The 26,021-nt window shown below is 40.3% G+C and overlaps 1 protein-coding gene, 2 long non-coding RNA genes and 1 gene segment (V, D, J or C); 2 read left to right on the forward strand and 2 right to left on the reverse strand.

Moving 5' to 3' along the window:
- Positions 1–25,099, forward strand: LOC120572041. Of its 4 annotated transcripts, none has more exons than XM_039821240.1 (14): positions 1–145; positions 2,648–2,788; positions 3,134–3,299; positions 4,148–4,204; positions 4,285–4,421; positions 19,420–19,560; positions 19,899–20,064; positions 21,508–21,564; positions 21,645–21,817; positions 22,560–22,643; positions 23,502–23,550; positions 24,618–24,685; positions 24,779–24,822; positions 24,969–25,099. In XM_039821240.1, exons 1-14 carry the CDS (start codon positions 62–64, stop codon positions 25,024–25,026), a joined length of 1,425 nt encoding a protein of 474 aa, XP_039677174.1. In that variant the 5' UTR covers positions 1–61; the 3' UTR covers positions 25,027–25,099. The 4 variants fall into 4 exon arrangements, with proteins under 4 accessions (XP_039677174.1, XP_039677176.1, XP_039677175.1 ...); XM_039821242.1 differs by having other exon boundaries at positions 19,420–19,527; XM_039821241.1 differs by having other exon boundaries at positions 2,648–2,755.
- The window catches only part of LOC120572047, a 217,143-nt gene that overhangs the window by 70,529 nt on the left and 120,593 nt on the right, over positions 1–26,021 (forward strand).
- LOC120572092 lies at positions 15,209–15,879 on the reverse strand. The gene is made up of 3 exons (XR_005641355.1): positions 15,840–15,879; positions 15,387–15,559; positions 15,209–15,231 (listed from the first exon to the last, which is right to left on the reverse strand). It is a non-coding gene; the product is annotated as an uncharacterized LOC120572092 (long non-coding RNA).
- Positions 17,015–17,382, reverse strand: LOC120572091. Its single transcript, XR_005641354.1, has 3 exons — positions 17,372–17,382; positions 17,138–17,186; positions 17,015–17,042 (listed from the first exon to the last, which is right to left on the reverse strand). It is a non-coding gene; the product is annotated as an uncharacterized LOC120572091 (long non-coding RNA).

Here is a 26,021-nt window from a genome sequence, read left to right on the forward strand (position 1 = left end):
TGAAGAAGATGATGGAGAGGAAGCTCAGTCCTCACAGCTTCATCAAAGACAAACTGAACACATGGAAACAGAAGCTGGTGGAGAGGACTGTGGAGGAGCAGAACCAGACAGGAACGCACATCCACATTCAGAACCAGATACTGAGGTAGAGCAACATGACATCATGACTTCGCGTAAACATAAACGCCACTTTGTAAAGCCAATTGGCGTTTTATCTGTACGCATTTTGAGCTATCCGCGTGTATGTCTACTAGGGCTGTCCCAAACGATTATTTTTTAAACGATTAATCTATTATTATTTGATTATTTTTTCAATTAGTCGACTAAGCTAACGATTAATGGAACGATACATTTTTCAATTAGTGATTCTTTTTTCAATTAGTGATTATTTTCCCATTGCTCAATTATTAACAATTTACACAAAACAAATTTTCAATAAGGTTCAAATCTATTTATTAAAATAGTTTAACACTGCACTGTTCAAGTAAAATGAATTTGTAGTGCAACCTGAAGCCAGGTGTAGGCTATCAATCCAACCACAAAATAAAGTCACTTTCAGGAGGAATACAAAAATAAAAGCTTAAAGTAAACAGAGCAAGTGCAAAAAGAGTAGCCTGTATTTGCCTTTTTTTTTTTTTTTTAAAACAGTAGGTAAAATAATGAATAAGCTCTTGTTTAACATCCAAGCTCTTTTCCCTTTAATGTAACTTTAATTATTTGTATCTAAAGGCTGGTTAAGCACTGTAGGGAGGAGAAGTTGGACAGTTATTGTTGTCTCGTTCCAGTGATTGGCACATCTGGGTGATGGCGTCGGATATGCGATAGCATGTTAGATGTATTTCCTCTCACATACCCAACAACTGCTGACACACAGTCCTCGTCTTACCCACCACTCTCTCGCCTGTAGCCTACTACTGGAACTGACCCGAAGACCCAAGTGTTTGAGGCGGGGAGGGCATGACACGGGAGGCTCCAGGCCGCAGCCGTACAGTCTCGAAGGTTTCCCAAACTCTTGTGGGTCGCCACCACTCGCCATACTCGTCCTTTCGTGCTGCTATCTCTGACTCACTCACTGGACCATCGACCTGACAAAACACTGCATGTAGGCGGAGGAGCTCGGCTAGCTTCAGAGCTAAGGCGGGGCTACAGATCAGGTGTCCCTAGAACCCGCATATCTAACAGTAGTTCCGCTTTACATCAGTAATCGACATTAATTAATATGCACGCAAGTTTTATTTATTTGTTTTATTTAGTGATGCGTCGATGCAAATTATTTGTGTCGACGCGTTTATGTAATCGATGACGTCGACGAATCGTCCCAGCCCTAATGTCTACGCCGTTAAATGTTCGAGCGAAACGGCCCATCACGTCCGCGTGGATGCCAACACTACCTAGACCCTCTTTCAGGTGTCGGGAATGAACGAAGCAAAATTAAACCTAACGAAAGGAAGAAATCCGCGGATGTGATTCCTTCCTCAAATCGGCTAGCTGCCAGCTTGAAGCTAGAACTAAGCACTTGTGGTAAGGTGAGGTACTGGATTTCAGTGTTTCCCACACATAGACTATTGTGTGGCGGTCCGCCTCACTATCAACACCGGCCGCCGCACATTGCGTTTCGTTATTTTTTTTTTAAATGCTATTTAAAATACGTTCTTCTGCATTTCCTTTCCCTGCTCTTCTCCGTCTCTCTGTCATTTGTGTCTCGCTCACACACACAGCTCATCCCACCGTGCGGTGGTGGGTTTTTTTAAGCCCCGAAACGCCACCTTCCAGGCACCGCGGCAAATGGTTATGTTTAAGGTTACGGTGAGGGTTAGTGCCTGTAAGGCGACGTTGGAGGCTTTAAACACCATCGATCCCACTGTGCACACAGCGTCTGTCTCCATCAAGGAGAGAAGACGCCTGGCGAAAGGTTGGTATCTACTATCTCGTGAACACCTTTACACAATCACACATTCACAATCACCGAACCGACTCTTAGCAAACAAGCGATTGTGCCTGCTTTAGAAAGTTAACTAGTCGCAAGTTTACGGTAAAATGGAGTTGGGTCGTCGAGGTCAAAACACTATATGTAGCAGCTGTGAATCAAATGAACGTATTATAAATAATGTTGTAATTTTTTAGTCTTACACTGAATGTTTGCTGCTTCAATCCAGATGAGTATTGAAAAGTATTTACCGCGACTGAAAAAGGCACGTGTTGAGGATGAGGACCAGCCTGAACCGGAGGTATCAGTCTGAAACAGAGCTCAACAGTCTGACCAGTGGAATTAGTTAGGTTATTAATTTGTTTACAATATTTTCAGGCTTCAACCAGTGAAAGACCGGGGAGAGAAAGACATAGATTCGTTAGGCATTGAAGTAGGAGAGGACAGCATCCAACTGCGTGTCCTCCTCAGTTTTTGTTGGCAGCATTGACAAATACCCTGAACTGGCAACTCAAGTGCTGCTACTTGTGTTTGAGAGACCATAGTTAATGTTGAACTATCATAAAATCAAATACATTTGATATGACCCGGCCCTAGTGGAGACCTATGAAGGCAATCAAAGAGATGTTCAATATGTCTATGATGTCAGTATACTCGATATCTGCAGAAATATTGGGCAATCACTAAATTAATAAATTTTATGAATCTTTTATTTTTCAGAAAATGGCAAAGAGAAACACGCCGGCCAAAACCAGGGCACAGAAGCGCCTCAACTCCTTTAAGTTGAAGAGTGCCGAGTGGGCAAAGGGGATGAGGCGCAACAGGAATGTAAGCCATTTTTTAGACGACATTGAGGTCACAGTAAGTAACTGTTTTTCTTGAGGATACATGCATGACACATATCCCTCCCTTACCTAGCTCCTGTGCATGTGTGTGACGCCCAACAAAGATGGAACAGAAGTGACATGTCTCACTCTGTAGCTAAAATGGAGAGCTCAACACAAAGGGTGAAAAGAGGAGCTGCAGCACAACAAAAATATGTTTTGTAAAAATTAAACCATGCAAACCTTTTCTGATATAACCTCTTAATACAATTATGACCCTGAAAATGAGCATAATATGGGCACTTTAATGATAAGTATTTTCCGACTACTCCCAGATATTTCATCAATGACATGACAATGAATGATTCTTCACCTCTTTCAGATGGAGAAAATGAAGGCCCTTGGGCTCAGACCCCTCCTATTTTATGGGGTGTATGATGAAAAAAGGTCAAGATACGACACAAAGGTCATCTGCCCTTATAGCACGTCAAATGAGACAGAAGTGATGCTGAAAAAAATTAACATGCTTTACAGTGTTCTTTTACAAGGTATGGTTTGCTTGCCAACATTTATTTGACTTCACACTAGATCTGACTGAACTACCAAATAGTACATGCACAGAGGTCGAATAAGCAGTTTTCTAGCACTTGATCTTTGATGCTGCTATAATGCAAGCTCATTTTGATCAAAGCATGGATATTCAATTCAATTTTATTTATAGTATCAAATCATAACAAAAGTCATCTCGAGACACTTTACAGATAGAGTACGTCTAGATCCCACTCTATAATTTATAAAGTCCCAACAATTTTAGTAATTCCCCCAAGACACATAGTGCGACAGTGGCGAGGAAAAACTCCCTTTTAGGACAAAATCACAAAATGCAATTAATATGTCTGTGCCACATGAACAGGGCCCTTACGTGTCAACAAGATGCATTTTCAACTCAGACATTGTTTAAATTTACCCACTCTGTCATGATCCTGACGGTGGGTTGCTTGCCTTGTTAGCTGCTAGCTGTTAGCTGCTATCTGCCGTCCGTGATAAATGTGTTCAGCCAGGCTTTCGTAAAAAAAGTGAAAAATAATATTGCCTAGAGGAAGCATATATAAGGAGAATAGAACTGGTCCAAGCACTGAGCCTTGTGGAACGCCATGGCTAACTTTAGCGTACCCTGTACTCGTAAATTGAGATCGAGCAGAGGATATACATACATAAACAAATGTAACGTCAATTGAGTTTTACTACCCATGCCAATTTCATAATTACAATGAATTTGTTCTCAGACTAATGGGTTTATTCTTCTGTGGAGATTGATACATTGGCATGGATACATTATTGTTGAGATATAAATGTTTTTGCATGGTTAAGATTTACTTTATCGTCCCTATGATAGCATGGACTCCAGAGGATGAGGGGAGGAGGCGGGGAGAGAAGAGGAAGGGGAAGAAAGGTAACCTGCACTTTTTAAACATACTTTTTGTAAAAGGTATTGCTTGGAAATGGTGAACTTCTAAAATGTATTTAACACAGGAAACCGGAGAGCTGTGTCAGGAGTGGAGAGGGCTGCTGCACCTCTGAGTGGAGAGGAGGGGGCTGTAGCTCTTGACAGTGGAGCCGAGGAGACTGTAGCGCCAGAGGGAGGAGACCGTGAACCTACGTTTTCAGTGGTAGGAATCACTGATTATGAGTGGGGGTAGGGCTGGGCGATTAAACGATAACGATATGTATCGCGATAGACACGTAATCAATATCAATAGAAAATGCGTTCGATAAAACGTTCGATAACTTGTTTTTCTTCTTCGGAAGAAACCAGAAGTTGCGAAGCAAGTTTGGTTGCATGAACAAAGGCACTCACTCTCTGGTAACCTAGCAACGTATGGAGTGACACTCTAACAGCCAATCATGTAACAGTATCATGTTTGGTTGCGCCACATCGCTGTCTCGTGTTGGATTCTACAATAACAGAACCGGCGGCGTGGAGCGATAAGTGGAAAGTGAGTGCCGCAGCGGGCGAGGAAATTGTTGATAAAACAAAAAAGTAAAACAGGAAAAGTCAGTATGGCAGTTTTGGGGATTTTATAAGTCTGACCGTCGTCCCCACCAACACTACCGCAAACTTGTTTTACCACCTTAGCCGCGCTCACACTTTGGAGCACAGCCGTATTCGCCAGCAACATCCAACAACATCCAACAACATCTGCAGCTGCTACACCGCACAAGCAGCAGACCGCCATGGAGAGGTACTCTGCATCAGCGCCTTACTAAACGCTACAAAGAAATAACGGAGGCAGACGTGCTGAGCACTGTCCAGAAGCCAGGTTACCAACCTAGCACTAAAGCTGCAGAAAATAGTTCTTCTCAGGTTTCAGGTTTCTCTATGTTTATATTTAACACTTTGCACTATGTTATTACACCTTATTAAGCAGTTCTTACTTATTCTTTCTTCACTGTGATTTTAGACTTATGTTTACATTTTAATTATTTGAGTGTTTTCCATGGTTGTGCTGACTTTTCTGCTTTTATAACTGAGGGGATTATAATCAGAGGAAGGTTAAGTTTAAAATAAAAATGTTTAAATTTAATATATTTTTCTCCTGGTCCTTATTTTAAATAGGTCATAAAAATATCAATAATTATCGATATCGACCGATATGAAACACTTATATCGTGATACAGTTTTCAGCCATATCGCCCAGCCCTAAGTGGGGGTTTCCCTGTTCATTTTATCTGTTTTTGATTGATGCAGTTAATGTCATTAGACACGCACCTGTTGCCATTTTCTGGTGCGTTTTCAATTTCCGATTTTTCATAGAGTTTGACCTGCCTATACCAAATTTGGCCGATTTATCATTGTTTTGAACTACTTTACAGCACACACAAATATTCAGTTTTCATTTTTTCTTTAATAAAACAATTTACAATTATATCATTATTTCACACTGTGTATCACACTGTATACAAACCATATTTATCTTTCTATTTTTATATATGTATATAGCGTCTCAGAACTGTGCACCTTACCCCCCCCCCCTTTTTTTTCTTTTGCACTACTTATTTGATTCCATGTTGTTACATTTCTCTTATGACGTGTTGACACTGGAAAAGGATTTGCTTCAGTCTTGTGTGTAGGTGTATAATGACAATAAAAGGCATTCTATTCTACAATAGCAATAGAACCTGCTTTACAATATCCAATTTGGGTAGCATTGTGGAATGTGTTGCTGCTGATGCTGAACATGCTTGTTACTGTTTTTATCTTATCGTGTTTTTCTTTTTATGTATCTGCCTAGGGACAATAGATGAAAATTAGTTACGGTGCTAACTCTAGCATATTTACATTGTGTACTTGTACTGATGACCATTAATATGCACTGTCCTATCTAAATAAGCAATTCAATTAAATAAATGTCATATTGCCATGCTTACTCATAGATCCATCAATTTAAAAAAGCCAAAAAACAACTGGTGGAGAGGCTGCTGTGGTTGACAGAGGAGAGGAGTCTTCACGTCCAGTGGTAGGAATTGTCTATTATTAGTGACTGTTTTTTCTTAATTTTGTTTATTTCTTTGTTTTGGCTATCACATTTATTCAAATTGAGCAGACATAAATTGCTGAGCCTTTTCCTGGAGTAAATGGGCCTTACTCAAATGTAGGGTTGAGTATCGTTTGGGTTTTTTCCGATACCGGTGCTAAAACAATACTTTTAAAACGGTGCTGGTGCCTGAACCGAAATATATATATATATATATATATATATATATATATATTTGTATACAATATTAAAAAAAGGATTAATCTATTATTTGATTATTTTTTCAATTAGTCGACTAATCTAACGATTAATTTTTCAATTAGTGATTATTTTTCCATTGCTCAATTATTAACAATTTACACAAAACAAATTTTCAATAAGGTTCAAATCTATTTATTAAAATAGTTTAACACTGCACTGTTCAAGTAAAATGAATTTGTAGTGCAACCTGAAGCCAGATGTAGGCTATCAATCCAACCACAAAATAAAGTCACTTTCAGGAGGAATACAAAAATAAAAGCTTAAAGTAAACAGAGCAAGTGCAAAAAGATTAGCCTGTATTTGCCTTTTTTTAACAGTAGGTAAAATAATGAATAAGCTCTTGTTTAACATCCAAGCTCTTTTCCCTTTAATTTAACTTTTAATTATTTGTATCTAAAGGCTGGTTAAGCACTGTAGGGAGGAGAAGTTGGACAGTTATTGTTGTCTCGTTCCAGTGATTGGCACATCTGGGTGATGGCGTCGGATATGCGTTAGCATGTTAGATGTATTTCCATTCACATACCCAACATATGGTGGCCGAGAAGGGTCACAACACATACAAACGCCACAACAACTACATATTCAGAAAACAACTCCAAATTCAGAAAACGCATACAAACGCCACAACAACTACATATTCAGAAAACAACTCCAAATTACAAAGACGACAACGGAATTGTTTCCAGGGGACCAATAATCAGTGACGGACCCGCATCCATCCGGTTGTTTTCGCACTAGCTATCTGAATCCGATCTGAATGTGCGTTTTTGTTGTCTATGGCTACAAGAGGACGAGGTAAGTGTTTCTCTTTTATTATGACAGACTTGTCGATGTGCTCTGATACCGAAGTGGTTTTGTGTGTTTTCAACGTATTAAGTTAGTGTCCCCATAACGTATTAGTCCACACAGATAATTGTTAAACTTTCTGCCAACGTTGTTAGCTGGAAACTAGCTGGCTTCCTCGCTTCTGGTCACTAAATAGATGCATTACCGGCGTTTGTATATTGTTGTCCTGATATCTGAACTATTTATTTATTTTTCAGATTGAAATGTACTGTCCGTTTTGTGGTGTGCAACTGGGGGACGCTCCCAAGTTTTGCCCGTTGTGTGGTCAGAACGTGGGGTTCCTTACGGAGCGTCAGCCTACAGGTAACATCCCCTTACGATGCTCCTATTTATCAATTTATCAACCCCCATTAAAGCATATTAGTTATTATAATTAATCTTTGTGTGTGTGTGTGTCCATAACTTTAGATGAACCCTCAGAGGATGACCTAATACGTGCCTACTTCAGAAAGGACCACTCCAACGAGGTTATTAGAGATTTTTTGGAGACAAAGCATGGGATTGTAATGAGCCTGAAAACTCTAAAAAGAAGGCTGAAACGGCTAAACCTAAGTCGGAGAGCAAATTACACTCCACTGGAGACTGTGAATGCTGCCATCACTACTGAATTGAATGGCTCAGGACAGCTGTTGGGCTATGTGGCAGACCCTGCGACAGAAGCATTCACTGACAGTAAGACGAGACAATGTCATGCAAGCCCTCAGATTATTAAATCCAACAGGAGTATCTCTCCGTCATAGGCGCAGATTTGTTAGGCGATCCTATTGCGCCGCAGGACCCAATCAGGTGTGGCACGTGGATGGCTATGACAAGCTCAAGCCCTTTGGGATTGCCATCAGTGGCTGCATCGACGGGTATTCAAGGCGGATTATGTGGCTCAGTAGTGGCAGCACCAACAATGACCCTGCAGTAATAGCTCACCATTACCTGCAGTGTGTTTCGAGCTGTGGCCTTCCGGCTCGTCTTCGGACAGACTGTGGGACAGAAAACGGAGACATGGCTGCCATCCACTGTTCTTTAAGAGAGGACCACACCGATGAATTTGCGGGTTCTCTCAGCCACATGTATGGCACTTCAACTGCCAATCAAAGGATTGAAAGCTGGTGGTCCTTTTTCAGGAAACAGAGGTACGTTTTTAGATGTTATAGAGGGTGTGAAATAGAAGACTTGCACACATATTTTTCAATACTGTTTATTTCTGTAATCTTGGCACCATACAATGCTGACTTTGAAAATGTAGGCTTACATACATGAATTAGGCTGTGTACTGTCGATTGTGCAATAGTTATTACAAGTAAAAGGATTAGTGTGCGTGGTTGTTTCAAATTGTAATAACGAGAAACCAAGTGTTGACAGTCCAACATTCTGCTGGTGAATGCAGTGCAGAATGTTGTTTTCCAAGACTGTCACATAATTTATAAAGTATTTGTGTTAAACATTTGTACAAAACTGAAATCACTGTGTATACTTTAACTCCATTATTAGGACACAGTTCTGGATGGATTTATTCAGTGACCTGAGAGAGAGACACTACTTCAACGGCACCCATGAACACAAGTGCCTTGTACGGTATGTGTTCCTGGGCATCTTTCAGAAAGAGCTTGATGAGCACCGAGAGCTTTGGAATAACCATACCATCAGGCCTGTCCGTCAGTCTCTCTGTCCATCTGGGAAACCGGAGACCATGTACCACCTGCCTCACAGGTTTGTATGTAGCACCTGTATTGTCATTTTCAATAAATGTTTGGTTGTTTTCACTTGTGTAGGTCTAATATTGATTACCAAAGCCAACATGATTGATGACGTGACTATACCCTAGCCTTTGAGATTTAAATACTATTCATAATGAGTTCACTGTTTTCTGTGCGGCCTTAGGTTTGGTGGAAGGGATTGTGGATTCCCAGTGGATCCCCAAGTGTTACAGGAGTTCAAAGACCTTCTGCCACCCACGAACAGTTTGTGTGGAGATGCTAACCTCCAAGCATATTTTACCAACTTGGAGAGACAGAGCCAGCTCGCTCCACCCATAAACTGGCCAGCTGCTGTTGACAACTACATTAGACTTAAGGAAATGGCTGGTCTTTGAGAGAGAGAGAGAGAGAGAGAGAGAGACAGACACAGACAGACACACAGACAGACAGACAGACACAGACAGACACACAGACAGACAGACACACACACACACACAGACACACAGACCGACAGACAGAGACACACACACACAGACAGACAGAGACAGACAGACAGACAGAGACACACACACAGACAGACACACACACAGACAGACAGAGACAGACAGAGACACAGACGTCCTCCTCGGAGAAGGGACAGCAGCTAAATATGTATCTGCCTGCCACAACCTGAGGGACTCACTACTATAAGATTGTACAAAATTGTTAAGTATTACATTGTGTTTTCTAATGTTGTATGTTTATGACACTGTATAGATTATATGTGACACCTACTATATGTATTGTGATATGTACTATATGTATTTTCTGTAAACTGCTTTGGCAACATGTTTTCTTTGTTCATGCCAATAAAGCAAATTGAATTGATTGACAGCATGGTGTACTGATATGGACACCTTTAATGTTTGACACATGGTTAAATTAAAAGCAAAGATATGAATAGATTGCAATGACTTTCCCTTACTTTTTCACCATCACAATGTATGTTTTTGGGGTTAACCTAGTATTGATAAATACGGTATGCTGAAGCTAATGGTGACTTTCCTGCTAGATTGGTAACATTTCATGACCAATTTATGCGACAACAAAAAAAACTTCATTCTGACAGCCCTTGCAAAATATTTCAATTCAATTTTATTTATAGTATCAAATAATAACAAAAGTTTTCTCGAGACACTTTACAGATAGAGTAGGTCTAGACCACACTCTGTAATTTCCAAAACCCCAACAATTACAGTAATTCCATCAAGAGCAAGCATTAGCAGTGGCTATTGCGACAGTGGCAAGGAAAAACTCCCTTTTAGGAAGAAACCTCGGCAGACCCAGACTCTTGGTAGGCGGTGTCTGACGGGCCGGTTGGGGTGTGATGAACAGTGGCGTAATAGTCACATTAAAGGTCACAGTGACGTCGAAGGTTATCGTGGAAGTTCATGTCATAGCAGGGCACATCGTGTCATACTGAGTAGTGCTGTCCCCTATACCGGGATCCAGACTACTCTGTGCATAGGAACATCACAGCAGGGCGGATCGCGATGTAGCGCGTGGCGCTGCAGAGCATGGGTGGATGCGGCGGATGCAGCAGGATGCAGCAGGATGCGGCCGGGATTTGCAGAGAATCACAGAGCATAGCTCTGCGAAGAAGAAACATAAGGACTCCGGGGAGTAAACTCCCCAGAGCTAGATTAGTAACAAGCAATTCTGGGACAGGATGCATACAGAAGTAACAAGTAGAGAAGAGAGAGCAGCTCAGTGTGTCATAGGAAGGAAACAGCCTCCCCTGCAGTCTAGAATTGTAATAGCATAACTAACTACGAGGAGAAGCAGGTGGGCCGGGTTAGGTGGACGCTGCAACTCCTCACTCCCTAACTATAAGCTTTGTCAAAGAGGAGGGTTTTCAGTTTACTCTTGAATGTTGCGACGGTGTCTGCCCCCTAACCCAGACTGGAAGCTGGTTCCACAGAAGCGGAGCCTGATAGCTGAAGGCCCTGGCCCCCAGTCTACTTCCAGAGACTCTAGGAACCACGAGTAGCCCCGCATTCCGGAGGCGAGTGCCGGCCTAGTGGGACAATAAGGTACTAAGAGCTCTTCTAGGTATGATGGTGCTTGACCATTTAGAGCTTTGTAAGTCAGGAGGAGGATTTTAAATTCGATCCTAGATTTCACAGGAAGCCAGAGAAGCTAATACAGGAGAAATATGATCTCTTCTCTTAGTTCTCGTCAGAACACGTGCTGCAGCATTCTGGATCAGCTGGAGAGTCTTAAGGGACTTATTTGGGCAACCTGATAATAAGGAATTGCAGTAATCTAATCTAGAAGTAACAAATGCATGGACTAGTTTTTCAGCATCATTCTGAGACAGGATATTCCTAATTTTGGCAATGTTACGAAGATGGAAAAAGGCTATTCTTGAGGTTTGTTTTAAATGGGCGTTGAAGGATATATCCTGATCAAAAATAACTCCCAAATTTCTGACAGCAGTGCTGGAGGCCAGGGCAATACCATCCAGAGTAGCTATATCTTTCGAAAACGAAGTTCGGCAGTGCGTTGGTCCTATCACAATAACTTCCGTTTTGTCTGAGTTTAACATCAGGAAGTTGTGGGTCATCCAGGATATATCCTCAACACACGTTTGAAGTCTTGCTAACTGACCACTTTCATCTGGCTTAATTGACAGATATAATTGGGTATCGTCTGCGTAGCAGTGATAATTAATTGAGTGTTTCCTAATAATATGGCCTAGAGGAAGCATATATAAGGAAAATAGAATTGGTCCAAACACTGAGCCTTGAGGAACGCCATGGCTAACTTTGGCGTGCTTGGAGGGTTTATCGTTAATGTTAACAAATTGGGATCGCTCAGAGAAATAAGACTTAAACCATCTTAGTGCAGTTCCTTTAATTCCGACTAAGTGTTCTAATCTCTGTAACAGGATTGTATGATCAATAGTGTCAAATGCAGCACTAAGATCTAGTAAAACAAGAATGGAGACAAGTCCTTTGTCTGCAGCTGTTAGAAGGTCGTTAGTAATTTTCACCAGTGCCGTCTCTGTGCTATGATTCTTTCTAAATCCAGATTGAAAATCATCAAATAGACTGTTGCTATGTAGAAAATCACATAACTGATTAGCAACCACCTTCTCAAGGATCTTGGATAGAAAGGGAAGGTTAGATATAGGTCTATAGTTTGCTAAGACCTCAGGATCCAGGGTCGGTTTTTTCAGAAGAGGTTTTATCACAGCTATTTTAAATGTACGGTACATAACCTGTTAATAAGGACATATTGATCATATCTAGTAGTGAAGTGTTTACCACGGGTAATAACGCTTCTTTGAGTAGCCTCGTTGGGATGGGGTCCAAGAACAGATAGGTAGATTAGCTGCTGAGAAAGATATCTTTAACATTAATTGTTGAAGGTCTATAGGATAAAAGCAGTCTAAGTATATGTCCGGACTAGTCGTTCGTTCTAGCGGTCCTGTATTTAAAGATGAACTGTTAGAAGTTGAGGGCAAAAGGTGATTAATTTTATCTCTAATTGTTGTAATTTTATCATTGAAGAAGCTCATGAAGTCATCACTACTCAGAGCTAGAGGAATAGATGGCTCAGTAGAGCTATGACTGTCTGTCAGCCTGGCTACAGTGCGAAAAGAAACATTGGGGTTGTTCTTATTTTCTTCTATTAGTGAAGAGTAATAGTCTGATCTGGCTTTTCTTAAGGCCTTCCTATAGGTTTTGAGACTTTCTTGCCAATCCAGACGGGATTCTTCCACTTTGGTGGAGCGCCACTTACCCTCGAGGTTTCGCGAGACTTGTTTCAATCTGCGAGTTTGTTCGTTATACCAAGGAGCTGTTTTCCTTCGCTTCATCGTCTTCTTTTTGAGAGGAGCGACAGAGTCCAAGGTCGTCCGTAGGCAAGTCGCAGCACCGTCCACAAATGCATCAACCCGAGAGGGACTGATGTTAACATAGAGGTCCTCTGTTATTCTAAGGCACGACATAGAGTCAAATGCTGTTGTAATATCTTCCTTAAATTTAGCTATAGCACTGTCAGATAGGCATCTAGTGTAGAAGCCTTTATCTAGTTTAGTATGGTCAGGTAGCAAGAATTCAAAAGTAATTAAAAAATGATCTGATAATACCAAATTCTGCGGAAATATTATTAAATCCTCAATCTCAATACCATATGCCAGCACAAGGTCGAGGGTGTGGTTAAAACAGTGCGTCGCCTTGTGCACAGTCTGACTGAAACCGATTGAATCCAGTAATGTGTTGAAAGCAGTAGTAAGGCTATTGCTGTCAACGTCCACATGGATATTAAAATCACCTACAATAAGTACTTTGTCTGATTTAAGGACTACACTTGATAAAAACTCTGAGAATTCAGATAAAAATTCAGAATACGGACCTGGAGCTCGGTAGACAACAACAAATATAATTGGCTGTTCTGATTTCCGTGTTGGATGTTGAAGATTAAGAACAAGGCTTTCAAAAGAGTTATAATTCAGTTTGGGTTTAGGATTAATTAACAGGATTGAATCAAATATGGCTGCAACTCCCCCTCCTCGGCCTGAGCCTCTAGGAATTTGAGTATTAATATGGGAGACACCTGGGAGGAGTCGCTTCATTTAGACTAACATATTCTTCATGGCCCAGCCATGTTTCAGTAAGACAGAATAGATCAATTTGATTATCAGATATCAATTCATTTACTAGTGCTGCTTTAGAAGACAGAGATCTGATATTTAGTAATCCACATCTAATTTTCCTATCCTTTTCTATCATTGCAGTGGTAGTTTTAATTCCAATTAGGTTGTTAAGTATTGCCCCTCTATTCACCACTTTGTGTGGTCTGTTGTTGATTATAATTGGAATAGTACTAGTACTACATGTTACTGGAATAGTACTAGTACTACACGTTACTGGAATAACACTAGTACTACATGTTATCCTGCAGAAAACATTTTCAGATTCATCCACTTGTATAGTGCTATCAGGATCAATGCCTGGGGGACATGAATCTGTGATATTTTCAACAAATAATTTCAGAATAGACAAACTTTTTCTTATAAAAAATGTATTTCTTTAAACTGTGACAGTACAAACCGTAAAGTGCAAACAGTAAAAGCAATGCAAATCTGCCACAAAGTTTCCAAATAGAAACTTGCACTTTTTCCTATAAAAAAATCATTGGATTTCAGTAACAGCAATGCAAATCTGTCACAAAAAGTTTCCAAATAGAGAAACTTGCACCTCTTCCTATAAAAAAATCATTGGATTTCTGTAAACAATGTAACAGTACAAACAGTAAAGTGCAAACAGTAACAGCAATGCAAATCTGCCACAAAGTTTCCAAATAGAGAATCTTGCACCTCTTCCTATAAAAAAATCATTGGATTTCTGTAAACAATGTAACAGTACAAACAGTAAAGTGCAAACAGTAACAGCAATGCAAATCTGCCACAAAGTTTCCAAATAGAGAAACTTGCACTTTTTCCTATAAAAAAAATGATTGGATTTCTGTTAACAATGTAACCGTAGAAACAGTAAAGTGCAATGCATACAGTAACAACAGCAATGCAAATTTGCCACCAAATGTTAATTTCTGATTGACACCTCAAAGGAGCCCAAATCCAGGGGCGTTCTTGATTCCATAATTCATGGCTTCCTCAAAGATTTCATATGAGGGTAAGATCGGGAGTTTTATTGTGTTAGCGCAGACATTAGCCTCAGGAAACCTTGAGTGTTTCTGGAATGTGAGATGAGGCTGTGGTATTAATTTTGCTGCTGGGATTTCTTTCAGGCCTGTTGCAAACATCAGAATGTCCTGCAGGGACATCCCTGACCCTTCCTCTGTGGGGGTTGGGAGTAATGAAACACATTAAGATTTATCATCCATTTGTGGACTTCACTTTAAACAACATACAGAAAATTATACCTTTTACAGCGATTAAGTAGTCCAGCCAGTAGCCAAGCACTCTCTCCTCCTCATGGCGATTTGAGCTACCAGTTGGGCTCATTTGTGGACGAAACAGTGACTCTACACTCTCAGCTGTCAGGTCTTCCGCACTGTAACACATGTAGGGCAGGAAAAGGGAGGGATGCTGTTCCAGAGCATTGAAAAAGTTGAGGGTAGCCAGGCCATCCTTGAACCTATAACCGGGTTGGGTTGAGGGTGAGGGGAAGAGGCAGATCATGGTAAGTCCTTAATGCTATTGGCAGTAGGACTCTCACTTTTGACATAACCATTTGTTAGACACTCATTTGAGTTTCGTTTGAATTCTTACAAAGTAGTCAGAGTGACCTACCTCTGGAAGGAAACATGGTTACGGTAGGTGAAGTACCACTGGATGTAACCATCCACAACTTTTTCCTTATCCTCCAGTGTCCTCAGGCATCGATAGCATCCTGCTGTTTGAAGCATGCTGGAGTGCTTATCTGCGAGTTCCATGAGTTCTTCCAATGTTCTAGCATTCTTAATCTAGAGTAAAATAAAAGCAATGAACAGACAAAATCCCATTATACATGTCACAAAGGATGAGACTATAGAATATTTTAAATTTCTCTTTGACAGGAGTTTGTATTGGTTGGAATTTAGTACAATCTGTACATATTAGTGACAAAGCATGGAAGTCACTGGCTTTATTCCAGTATCACACTGGTTTTTCAAGCTAATGGGGTGTCCATATGGTTGATTGTTCATCAAAATATTAATAAAATATTTTTTCTTGAATATGCTTAGAAACAATAATTACAATTACCTCAAGGAGAACATTCCTGACTTCAGTATCAGGTATGTCCTCAATTGGGGCCTGAATGGTCTTCACTTTACCAACCAGGTACTGGTAGAAGCTCGGGGAAAAGCATCGAGGCCCTGGACCACCATGTACAATAGAGACCGCAACCATTCTTCCAACATGGAAATACTCATCACCCTCTGCAGCTAACAATGGCAATGTTCCACGGTTAGTTCAAATAGATTTATAATACTGTCAAAATGTGACAAAAAGCAAATTACCTTTGCTATTAAATGACAGGTATTTGCCATCATCTTTGCCTTCAAAAAATCGACTGGTTTTAATGGCGTCCATCAAGAGTGTCAGAAACTCCCGCGTAGGCCCTCCTGTGTCCACAGCCTCCTCTGTTTGCCCGATGTCATCAGTGAATTTGACCAAAAGGCTACAGGTGGGGTCAAATGAGGAACGTTTGAATCCCCTCAGAGCACCATCCCAGACATTAGCACGGTTTATATTTAACCTGCTACAGCTTTTTTTGCTTATGTTGTGTGACAGATTTGACAAAGTATGTCTGCAGCCCCCCCCCTCCTCCCCCCCCCCCCCAAAAAAAAAAACCCCTCCTTTTTTGCGGATAATTAATATATTAATCTTTTATGGGCCAATTACAGTGAGTACACCATATGAGTGTGATCAAATGTGATGGGAATAAGCATGAAGCACACATTGCAAGCTTTCAATCATTTCTGCCAGATTTTTTTCTGTAAAAAATATATACAATTTAAATATTTACTTTAATAATTGTATGGCCAAGAAACCAGGTAAAATGCCCAATGTAGCTTGAACTATTTAATATTTCATCTGAGGAAAAAAAAAAAGAAAAAACAAAGGTTGACAGCATTATTTCTATCAAAGTACCTGTCTTCCTCCTGAAAATTCTCTACTTCCTCAACATCAGAGCAACTGCTGTCAATGACAACTGGTGCATAGATCTTGGTATATGTGCTGTGGATTAAAGGAACAATGAAATACTAAAACAAGATGGTTGTGAAATTACAGTAAAAAGGTGTTATACTTGGTACTGTAATCCATTACATTCAGCAGTAAATATTTAGCTAAACCCAGAGCCAAAAGTATTACTGCAATGAAGAGAACAATTTTAATCCATTGTGACTTACTTGTAGAAGTCACATGATGTGGTGTTTTGGGTCCTGCTCCTGCTCCGTTGGCCTGTTGATGAAAGTAGAGATACCACCAAAAATTAACAATAATTACATCACCACATCATTAACATAAACTTAATAACATTACAGAATAATACATACTTGCCCATCAGATGCCCTGGACATTGTTGGTGGACATTGTTTTGGTGACCTAAAACAAACAAATAATTTGAATCATTTAATTTAAATCATAATATAAGTAATTGTTAATATGATTTAAAGAACACAACATGCTTGATCTATTCCTTATAGCAATTTTTAAAAAAATTAATGCTGTGAAATACGTGGGTATTTAAAAATCGCGTACAGGGTCTCAAAATGGCGGGATAAACTTACATTTTCATTGGAAGTCTAGCAAATGCTTCATCATCGGATTCTGAAGATGAGTCATCTCCATGACCTTGGAAAAGAGAAAATGATGCATCATTATTAGGCTAGGTATATGCAAAATATATGGCAATTTTACAACCAGCTCGAATCAAATTAAGGACTCGCTCAATTACCAACCATTAGCAATTATTATTATTATTATTTTACATACATGTACTTCAATACTTACTCAAATCCTGAAGGGGGCAGATGTACAGTACGATCCTCTGGTAAGCTTTTCCAATGGCCTCTTTATAATGTTCAAGGACAAAAGGTCTGTCTGTGCCTGGTATATTTTGAACCTGAGAGCCATCAGGATAGACCAGGACATATTCTCCATTGTACATCGTGTCTTGATTAAAATTTTGCTGTTTTTTTATAGCAGCTGGCAAAATTTGTTTTGATGACCACAGGGGTTCAAAATTTAATGGCAATGTTTTCCCTCTTATAGGTTTTAACCCATTTTTTGTTCTGGTCATTATGCCAATCGAAATCTACAGAAATAAGAAAAGAAGAGAAAAAAGAAAAACAAACATGTTAAAGACTGTGTGTAATAGTCACATTGCGACCTTAAACCTCCATATTAGCTTACCTTGACCGTAATGTTTGGTTTCTTTTTAGCCTTTGAAAAGGTCCTCCTCTCAGCCTCTTTAACTTCCCTGAACCTCATGAATTGAGCTGCTCTTCCTTGGATACTTGTCTCATTCACTAACACACACACACACACACACTCTGATTCATTATAGCTATGATTTTTGATTGGTTGATAAATTGTCGCCTTTCTGACAGCTAAAACCACGGGACAATTCAATGCAGCACAGTGGAATGGGAGCACAGTAAGGGGATGTTACCTGTAGGCCCACGGCCTTCGCATGATGACTTGGATGGAACCCCACGTTCTGACCACACGACGGGCAAAACTTGGGAGCGTCCCCCAGTTGCACACCACAAAACGGACAGAACATTTCAATCTGAAAAATAAATAAATAGTTCAGATATCAGGACAACAATATACAAACGCCGGTAATGCATCTATTTAGTGACAAGAAGCGAGGAAGCCAGCTAGTTTCCAGCTAACAACGTTGGCAGAACGTTTAACAATTATCTGTGTGGACTAATACGTTATGGGGACACTAACTTAATACGTTGAAAACACACAAAACCACTTCGGTATCAGAGCACATCGACAAGTCTGTCATAATAAAAGAGAAACACTTACCTCGTCCTCTTGTAGCCATAGACAACAAAAACGCACATTCAGATCGGATTCAGATAGCTAGCGCGAAAACAACCGGATGGATGCGGGTCCGTCACTGATTATTGGTCCCCTGGAAACATTTCCGTTGTCGTCTTTGCAATTTGGAGTTGTTTTCTGAATATGTAGTTGTTGTGGCGTTTGTATGTGTTTTCTGAATTTGGAGTTGTTTTCTGAATATGTAGTTGTTGTGGCGTTTGTATGTGTTTTCTGAATTTGGAGTTGTTTTCTGAATATGTAGTTGTTGTGGCGTTTGCATGTGTTTTCTGAATTTGGAGGTGTTTTCTGAATATGTAGTTGTTGTGGCGGTGTTTGCATGTGTTTTCTGAATTTGGAGGTGTTTTCTGAATATGTAGTTGTTGTGGCGTTTGTATGTGTTGTGACCCTTCTCGGCCACCGTAGTTTACAATATTTTCAGGCTTCAACCAGTGAAAGACCGGGGAGAGAAAGACATAGATTCGTTAGGCATTGAAGTAGGAGAGGACAGCATCCAACTGCGTGTCCTCCTCAGTTTTTGTTGGCAGCATTGACAAATACCCTGAACTGGCAACTCAAGTGCTGCTACTTGTGTTTGAGAGACCATAGTTAATGTTGAACTATCATAAAATCAAATACATTTGATATGACCCGGCCCTAGTGGAGACCTATGAAGGCAATCAAAGAGATGTTCAATATGTCTATGATGTCAGTATACTCGATATCTGCAGAAATATTGGGCAATCACTAAATTAATACATTTTATTAATCTGTTATTTTTCAGAAAATGGCAAAGAGAAACACGCCGGCCAAAACCAGGGCACAGAAGCGCCTCAACTCCTTTAAGTTGAAGAGTGCCGAGTGGGCAAAGGGGATGAGGCGCAACAGGAATGTAAGCCATTTTTTAGACGACATTGAGGTCACAGTAAGTAACTGTTTTTCTTGAGGATACATGCATGACACATATCCCTCCCTTACCTAGCTCCTGTGCATGTGTGTGACGCCCAACAAAGATGGAACAGAAGTGACATGTCTCACTCTGTAGCTAAAATGGAGAGCTCAACACACAGGGTTGAAAAAGAAAAAAAAATTTTTTGTTTTTTAAAAAATTAAACCATGCAAACCTATTCTGATATAACCTCTTAATACAATTATGACCCTGAAAATGAGCATAATATGGGCACTTTAATGATAAGTATTTTCTGACTACTCACAGATATTTTATCAATGACATGACAATGAATGATTCTTCACCTCTTTCAGATGGAGAAAATGAAGACCCTTGGGCTCAGACCCCTCCTATTTTATGGGGTGTATGATGAAAAAAGGTCAAGATACGACACGAAGGTCATCTGCCCTTATAGCACGTCAAATGAGACAGAAGTGATGCTGAAAAAAATTAACATGCTTTACAGTGTTCTTTTACAAGGTATGGTTTGCTTGCCAACATTTATTTGACTTCACACTAGATCTGACTGAACTACCAAATAGTACATGCACAGAGGTCGAATGAGCAGTTTTCTAGCACTTGATCTTTGATGCTGCTATAATGCAAGCTCATTTTGATCAAAGCATGGATATTCAATTCAATTTTATTTATAGTATCAAATCATAACAAAAGTCATCTCGAGACACTTTACAGATAGAGTACGTCTAGATCCCACTCTATAATTTATAAAGTCCCAACAATTTTAGTAATTCCCCCAAGACAAAAAGAAAAAACTCCCTTTTAGGACAAAACCTCGGCCAGACCCAGGCTCTTGGTAGGCGGTGTCTGACGGTGCCAGTTGGGGATGTTTATTCTTAAATGTGGTGACAGTGTCTGCCCCCTGAACCCAGACTGGGAGCTAGTTCCACAGGAGTGGAGCCTGGTAGCTGAAGGCTCTGGCTCCCATCCTACTTTTAGAGACTATAGGAACCACAAGTAGCTCTGAATTCTGGGAGCGTAGTGCTCTAGTGGGACAATAAGTTACTAAGAGCTCTTCTAGATATGATGGTGCTTGACCATTTACAGCTTTGTAGGTCAGGAGAAGAATTTTAAATTCAATCCTGGATTTTACAGGAAGCCAGTGCAGAAAAGTTAATACAGGAGAAATATGGTCTATTTTCTTAGTTCTTGTCAGAACACTTGCTGCAGCATTCTGAATTAGCTGGAGAGTCTTAAAGGAGAATTCCGGCCAATTTTTTTACGTTAATCTTGATCGCTATAGCTACGCGAGTACTTTCGATAGAAAACCCCCCGACCCGAATCTGTGGAGGCAACCCGGAGTAGCTGCAGCTACGTGTACAAGCGTCCACTGAGCTAAAACGGCAGTTGTCGGGGCAAGTTTTAGAGTGCCTTTGTGACTCTTAACAGACACAAAATGCAATTAATATGTCTGTGCCACATGAACAGGGCCCTTACGTGTCAACAAGATGCGTTTTTACCTCAGACATTGTTTAAATTTACCCACTCTGTCATGATCCTGACGGTGGGTAGCTTGCCTTGTTAGCTGCTAGCTGCTATCTGCCGTCCGTGATAAATGTGTTCAGCCAGGCTTTCGTAAAAAAAGTGAAAAATAATATTGCCTAGAGGAAGCATATATAAGGAGAATAGAACTGGTCCAAGCACTGAGCCTTGTGGAACGCCATGGCTAACTTTAGCGTACCTTGTACTCGTAAATTGAGATCGAGCAGAGGATATACATACATAAACAAATGTAACGTCAATTGAGTCTTACTACCCATGCCAATTTCATAATTAGAATTAATTTGTTCTCAGACTAATGGGTTCATTCTTCTGTGGAGATTGATACATTGGCATGGATACATTATTGTTGAGATATAAATGTTTTTGCATGGTTAAGATTTACTTTATGCGTCCCTATGATAGCATGGACTCCAGAGGATGAGGGGAGGAGGCGTGGAGAGAAGAGGAAGGGGAAGAAAGGTAACCTGCACTTTTTAAACATACTTTTTGTAAAAGGTATTACTTGGAAATGGTGAACTTCTAATATGTATTTAACACAGGAAACCGGAGAGCTGTGTCAGGAGTGGAGAGGGCTGCTGCACCTCTGAGTGGAGAGGAGGGGGCTGCAGCAGCAGCACCTCTGAGTGGAGAGGAGGGGGCTGTAGCTCTTGACAGTGGAGCCGAGGAGACTGTAGCGCCAGAGGGAGGAGACCGTGAACCTACGGTTTCAGTGGTAGGAATCACTGATTATGAGTGGGGGTGTCCCTGTTCATTTTATCTGTTTTTGATTGATGCAGTTAATGTCATTAGAAACGCACCTGTTGCCATTTTCTGGTGCGTTTTCAATTTCCGATTTTTCATAGAGTTTGACCTGCCTATACCAAATTTGGCCGATTTATCATTGTTTTGAACTACTTTACAGCACACACAAATATTCAGTTTTCATTTTTTCTTTAATAAAACAAGTTACAATTATATCATTATTTCACACTGTGTATCACACTGTATACAAACCATATTTATCTTTCTATTTTTATATATGTATATAGCATCTCAGAACTGTGCACCTTACCCTTTTTTTTCTTTTGCACTACTTATTTGATTCCATGTTGTTACATTTCTCTTATGACGTGTTGACACTGGAAAAGGATTTGCTTTAGTCTTGTGTGTAGGTGTATAATGACAATAAAAGGCATTCTATTCTACAATAGCAATAGAACCTGCTTTACAATATCCAATTTGGGTAGCATTGTGGAATGTGTTGCTGCTGATGCTGAACATGCTTGTTACTGTTTTTATCTTATCATGTTTTTCTTTTTATGTATCTGCCTAGGGACAATAGATGAAAATTAGTTACGGTGCTAACTCTAGCATATTTACATTGTGTACTTGTACTGATGACCATTAATATGCACTGTCCTATCTAAATAAGTAATTCAATTAAATAAATGTCATATTGCCATGCTTACTCATAGATCCATCAATTTAAAAAAGCCAAAAAAACAACTGGTGGAGAGGCTGCTGTGGTTGACAGAGGAGAGGAGTCTTCACGTCCAGTGGTAGGAATTGTCTATTATTAGTGACTGTTTTTTCTTAATTTTGTTTATTTCTTTGTTTTGGCTATCACATTTATTCAAATTGAGCAGACATAAATTGCTGTGCCTTTTCCTGGAGTAAATGGGCCTTACTCAAATGTAGGGTTGAGTATCGTTTGGGTTTTTTCCAATACCGGTGCTAAAACGATACTTTTAAAACGGTGCTGGTGCCTGAACCGAAATATATATATATATATACACAATATAAAAAAAGGAGCACAAATAGACAGTTGTTTATTGCTAAGGCCATATGGTCAAAATTAAATGTTTGATTAATAATGTAATAACTATAACCTATAACAATTACTTATTTCTCCAGTAAATTGCTGGTAAATGACAAAAGGAAGCACCAGATGGGAAAAGGTTATTTTACAATATCTTTGAATACACCACAAGGCTGGCAAGTTTCAAGTGAATGCACCATCTATGTCGGCAGCTGCAGACTGTTGCGTCCCGGTGTTGGAATCCTCTACAGGGAAATACAGTCACACTTTACACCGCTTAACGTAAGCTGTCAGCATTTTAACCGTTGTGTTTAATCCAGCTACTAGCTAACGGTAACATAGCGTCCCGTGCAGCGATGCTTCTGAAAAAAAAAAGTCAGGCACCAACATTTTCTTATTTAATCTCGTTACTACCGTTTACGTCGGAACCCAACCCTACTCAAATGTGCCTTACTCAAAGCCAGCCAACAATACTGGATGTTGGTCCAATTCTTAAGCCATAACATTTTTGAAATATTAACAAACAAGTAAACACTAGGTAGAATAGTGCATCCCTCCCTATTAGCTCTCATGCAATCCCACTGTCATTTTCTTGCAGATCCAGCAGCTTAAAATCCAGGTGAAGAAGAGGAGACAAACCTCCAGAGGTGGGTTTATTTTTCCTACATAATACATCATTTCTGGGTGACTTGAACTATAGGAAATGTTGTTATTACTGTGTTGTGGTGTCTTTATATGGGTGTCTTTTGGTTTCTAAACCATCTCTGGTTGGTGACCAGTGTTTGTATCTTGAATACCGATAGTCTGTCAGAAACCACATTAGAATACAATGTGTTTGTAAATGTGGTTAAAGATAGCTAGACCCCAGTAGAGAAATTAAAGTCAGGTGTGGCTATGGTTGTTTCTGGCACTGGCAACTAGAGCCAGCTGAATTTTCAGGTTATTAGTGATAACAACGGAGTTCTGCAACCCAAGTGAAATGGGTTTATAGAAATGTGAAGCTGGAGACTCTATCCAGTCCATCCAGGATTTCGCAATTGTTGGGGCCAAAAATGCCTGATTTCTTGGGAGCTTTTGTAAAAAATTGCGATAAAAGTTGCGATGTCTTTTGTATGTTTGTTGCAATGAAGTTGCGGGAGACAATAAAGGTGCGTTGTTTTTTTAGTTTTTTAGTTCTTTTAAAAATAAAAAGGAAGCTTGTTTCGGGGAGAATAAAATGTGTGACGTCAACCCGTCCTCACTCCTGCTTGGTCAGTGGCTCTCAGAGTCACATACTGATACAAAGTCTGGCACGTGGTACTGCTGGGATTGGTTGAAGTCGCGGGAAACTCCGGTTATTGAATCAAATTTGCGGGAAAGTTGCAAGTCACACCAAATTCACGGTGATTGGTTGAATTTGCTTGAATTGGCGCCATCGCGACATCGCGAAATCCTGGAGGGACTGTCTATCCCAAGCCTTGTGAATGCAAACTGGACAGAAGTGGTTGTTGGAACACCAGACGGCCAGATTGTCCAACCCCTTCCTGTTCGCTTACTTCGAGGTGGTGGTGGTGGTAATCAAGCCCATGTAGTTTATGTCATCGTCAAACTTGATTTTTGAACGAAAGGGTAGTCACCACCAACGTAAAGGGAGTGCTTGAGAGGGCAATGAAATAAAAACCATTGGGATACCATTTTTGATGATGACATAAGGGTCCTTTTGTTGTTTTTCCAGAGTGCGGCCTACATCCCTATGCCGATGCTTTCGAGGCATGGAAATTGGGACAAACTAAACAAAAAAAGGTGTGTATGAAAGAGAGGTTGGCAGACTTCCTTGCCACACCCTAATGTAACGGCATTGAACTTAGCCCTGACATTTAAATGTTGTTATTATAGGGAGTGGATTATGTCTACGTTTTTTGGAAGTCCTGTGAGGGATGGTGAGTCTATTTATTCCAGTGTTGATTCCAGTGTAGTTTTGAGCCCAGTTCAATAGCCTGTTTTAGTCAAACTATTGAAGTGTAATTGCTTATTTGTGTCAGATGTATAGGATTAATCAATGTAATTGTGTTTCTTCTTCTTCCAGTGGAGAGACCTGGAGGCCCTCCTGGGAGCCTGCTATAAACATAGAATTTGGCACTTAGTTCAACACACACACACACACACACACTGTTAAAGTTTTTTAATAAAAGTTCTGTTAAAGATTTTGTAAACAAAGACCTGAAACTCCTTTTATATGACCCTTGCCATAACTTCGACTTATACCATGGTCCGGGTGAATACTCGATTCTGATTGGCTGCAGGGTGTCCGTAAAAAAGTGATGTAGGACACCTACTATATGAGTTCCGGTGAAACTGACTGTTAACTTTTCTAAATGAACGTGCTACAAACAAAAAGGAAATGTGAATCTGTTATTTCCAACACTGTGAGGCACTTCAGTGCCTCGTCCTCTGAACACCACAGGATGGCGCTAACGCACAAGCTACAGGAAGTATGTTACACTTCCCCTCTGAATTGACTTTGTTGCACAGCTCATCCCACTCCCCGTTTCCGGGTTATCACTCTACCAATCAGATGGGTCATTTGAGTCCGACTGCCGGCAGTGCCCGCCCCGCCGATTATACATGTCAAATTGGCCAAAATGAACGCCGACGGCCCCTCGGACGGACGACAGCACGGAACACACCGGACAGACTCGAGTCACCGACCTCGCCAGACTGTCAGACGGCCGATTATCGGCTTGGTGTGTCTCGGGCTTTACATGACCGTCATTTCAATTGCCCCGCAAAGGGAAGCAAAACAAGACAAGACAGAAAACCAGACTACCAAAATAAAACAGGAAACGGAAACATACACAACCATAACAGCTACATCGTCTTGTCATCAGTCCTTGGTAAATGCATCCTGTGCTATATCTGCATCAAGAAACATGCACATAGTTAAACAATCTGAAAACTGAGTTATAATTTACCCTCATAATGTTTGTTTTTTCCTGTATTTTTGCAACCTTTCTCTGATTTGGTTTCCTGTTGCTTTGACTGGACAATTAGGTTGGCATTGGAAGCTTTACAGTGAAGTTGGAGGCTGCGCAGTAACTCTCAGCGCTCACCGGAAAGGTCCTTCTAATATCCTTCACTG

Source organism: Perca fluviatilis, chromosome 13 (assembly GCF_010015445.1).
Source record: "Perca fluviatilis chromosome 13, GENO_Pfluv_1.0, whole genome shotgun sequence".
Taxonomy (NCBI): Eukaryota; Metazoa; Chordata; class Actinopteri; order Perciformes; family Percidae; genus Perca; species Perca fluviatilis.